Here is a 3,161-nt window from a genome sequence, read left to right as displayed (position 1 = left end):
ATCATTTTGAAAGTGAAGCCAATATTTGCTGACAGAGAGGCATAAAAAAAGAGAGGAGTCAAGGTTGACTCCAAGGTTTGTACCCTGCGACACTAAAAGGATGGACTTGTCATTAATTTGTTCATCCATTTACTTTTAATATTTATTCATTTTTTTTAGTTTATCTTTTTTGGGGGAAAAACCTGCCTTTCCACGCTAGAAAAGAAGCTCCATGAGGAAAAGGACTTTGTTTTGTTCAGTGATGTATCCCCAGTGCCTAAAACACTGCTAATTAAAGTTGCTCAATAAATACCCTTGAATGAATGTGTGAATATGTTCTATCGTGATAGAACAGAAACTAGAGTAACTGGGATAGAATTGACCTGATAGTTTGGGCCCAAATTGCTGTCCCTAGCTTGTGGCATGATGCCTGCTACACAGTAGGTGCTCAATAATGGTTGGAGAGCAAAAATAAACCTCTGCCTTTCCAGCAGAGCTGGTCCTGGAAACTCACCGTCAGAGGGCAGGGGGTCTCTGCAGTGTCCTGGGAAGGGGAGGAGGAAGAGGAGGAGGAGGGAGTGAGTGAGCCTGGGACAGGGAGAGAAGCAGAGAATGAGTTCCATGTACCCCAGCTTCTCCCACCCCTCCACCCCAGCCCCCAGTGCCCACCACCTGTACCACTCACCTTGACCCAGTGCCGCCAGTGCTGCCAACAGGCTCCTCTGGAACTCATCAGCTTCTGCAGGACTCTGAAATGTCAGCCCAAACTTGCAGTCACCCAAGCTCCAGTGATGAAAGATAGGGTTCACCTTGTTGTAAATCAAGCCTGGCCTCAGGGTACACTCCAAGGTGGTCTGAGGGCAAGAGAAGCAGGTCAGACACCTCTATCCAGCCATGCGTAGGACTTCTCCTCCTCCCCCAGCCTCTCTGCGTACCCCTAAACCTCATTTCTCTATCCTAGGTGTACTCCTGAACCCTGACCAATATCACTCCCCGATTTTATTGAGCAGACATCTGATACTCCAATATTTACCCCAAACCCCCTGATTCCTACTTTTTCCAATATCCCGCCTCTGATAAACCAATAGTAATCCCAAATATTATTGAATGCCTCAAAAAACTAATTAGTCCACTTCTGATAATCAAATATCCCTCCTTCTGACTCAATAGTATTCCCCAAATTTTATTAAACTCCTCAAAATATTACTGTTAATCCCCTCTCAATGCCCCAATAATCTCCCAAAACACTACTCCCCAAATTCTTATCAAACTCCCACAGATTCCCCAACACATGCTGGTCAACACCCTAGATCAGTGATGGCGAACCTTTTGAGCTCGGCGTATCAGCATTTTGAAAAACCCTAACTTAACTCTGGTGCTGTGTCACATATAGAAATTTTTTGATATTTGCAACCATAGTAAAACAAAGATTTATATTTTTGATATTTATTTTATATATTTAAATGCCATTTAACAAAGAAAAATCAACCAAAAAAATGAGTTCGCGGGTCACCTCTGACACGCGTGTCATAGGTTCGCCATCACTGCCCTAGATAATCCCTTATATCCTTGCCCAACATCATTATATTCCTTCACACCATGTCAAATCCCCATGCATTGTTCCTTCTGACCACTCCTCTGAAATGCAACCCTTCCCCCAAGCCTTTGCAAACCATCCAGATCTTTCTACTACACCCCCAACTGAAACTTTAACACTGTTCTTCCCTATCGTGCCAGACAGCCCAGAATATGCCTGCTGAACCCAAATATAGGGTTGTAAGTCCTATTTGACATTTCCAGATAGTCCTCCACCAAATGCCTCCATATATTTAGGGCAGATAGAGGCCAAGAGTGTAAGGCACTGCGGTGAGGACTCTGGACAAGATGGAGCCATGAGAGGTTCTAAGCAGAGGAGGGATGTGACCTGAGTCACGTGTTAGCAGAGCCCCTGTGGTACACAATGAGGTGGGGGAGGGAGCAGGGCAGGGAGAGCAGTGAGGAGGCTGCTATGATAGTCCATCAGGCGATGGCAGTGGACAAAACCTGCCTAATAATCCAAATGTTCCCGAAACTCCCAACTTTTATCCATAGGACAGATATCCACTTCCAAACTCCATCCCGCACTCAGGTTTGATTCCCAGGCTTGGAGATGACCTGACTTCACCTCTGCACTCCCAGGCCCACTTCCCTATTTTCCCAGGCCCCCACCCTAGTCCCGTGCCCCAGGGTGGCTCACTTTCTGGTCCCGGAGTCGCTCCCCGTGGATGACGTAGTGCCCCTGGCGGGCCCCCCCCTCGGGCCTGGCCCCTTGGACCCGACATAAGCTCACCTGGCTGAGGCCCCCGCCCCCCACAGGCAGCCAGCCCCCACTGGAGTCATCTCGGGCCATCACCACAGCTCGGACCCGAACCATGTACCTGGAGGTGGGGGGACAGGGACAACATGGTCAGTGAACTCCAATCCTGTTCTCACATTTGATGTTCACGAACCCTTCATCTCCCCTCTTCGTTTCTCATATCTGGATCCATTGCAACTTTCACCTTTGATACTCAGCTTACCGTCCATTTCTACCTTCTTCCCAGTACCCATCTTCTCTCCCTACCCCCTTCTTCCAGCATGGCTTCTTTCTTCCTCATGCCATCTCTTTTCTCTCATCCCTATACACCCCTACCTTCTATTTCCATACCCCTTTTCTCTCTCCATCTTTCCCATCTGAACCCCCACAGCCTTGGGTTTCCACTTCCCTTCCCCCTCCTGCTCATACCCATCAACCCCATCTCCTCCCTTCTCTCCTCTCCTACTCATACCCACAGCCCCACCCATCCTTCCCCATCGCAGCTGGGTGCTTGCGCATATGTATTGTCTTAGAGCCCATCCAGGTCAGCTCCAGTCCCCCCTTCACTGCCTCTGCAACCCTGTCGCTCAGGCCACTGGGACTCTCTTCCCACCAACTCCTTCCCGCATTTATGAATGAGACCGGATGCACAGCTCACTGAGTCACCAGCAAACGGGAGATGGGCCAGGGAGACAACCAGAAATGACCAGAAAGAGCCGACAGGGAGATGGAGGCAGAGGAGGCCAGAAACTGGCGACGGAGACACTATCCGAAGAGCATTTCTTCCCAAATCAACAACCACTCAACCACTCATACGATAACATACCATACTATAAAAAGGCGTGCA

The 3,161-nt window shown here is 48.8% G+C and overlaps 1 protein-coding gene across 1 annotated transcript; it reads right to left on the bottom strand.

Moving 5' to 3' along the window:
• Positions 1-427: 427 nt before the first annotated feature.
• SPRED3 (sprouty related EVH1 domain containing 3) lies at positions 428-2,483 on the bottom strand. The gene is made up of 3 exons (XM_006096663.3): positions 2,216-2,483; positions 665-833; positions 428-567 (listed from the first exon to the last, which is right to left on the bottom strand). Exons 1-3 carry the CDS (start codon positions 2,390-2,392, stop codon positions 428-430), a joined length of 486 nt encoding a protein of 161 aa, XP_006096725.1. The 5' UTR covers positions 2,393-2,483.
• Between the last annotated feature and the right edge of the window lie 678 nt (positions 2,484-3,161).

Source organism: Myotis lucifugus, unplaced genomic scaffold (assembly GCF_000147115.1).
Source record: "Myotis lucifugus unplaced genomic scaffold, Myoluc2.0 scaffold_185, whole genome shotgun sequence".
NCBI lineage: Eukaryota > Metazoa > Chordata > Mammalia > Chiroptera > Vespertilionidae > Myotis > Myotis lucifugus.
Note: the sequence above shows the minus strand (reverse complement) of the source record. Positions and strands in the feature narration are given on the sequence as shown.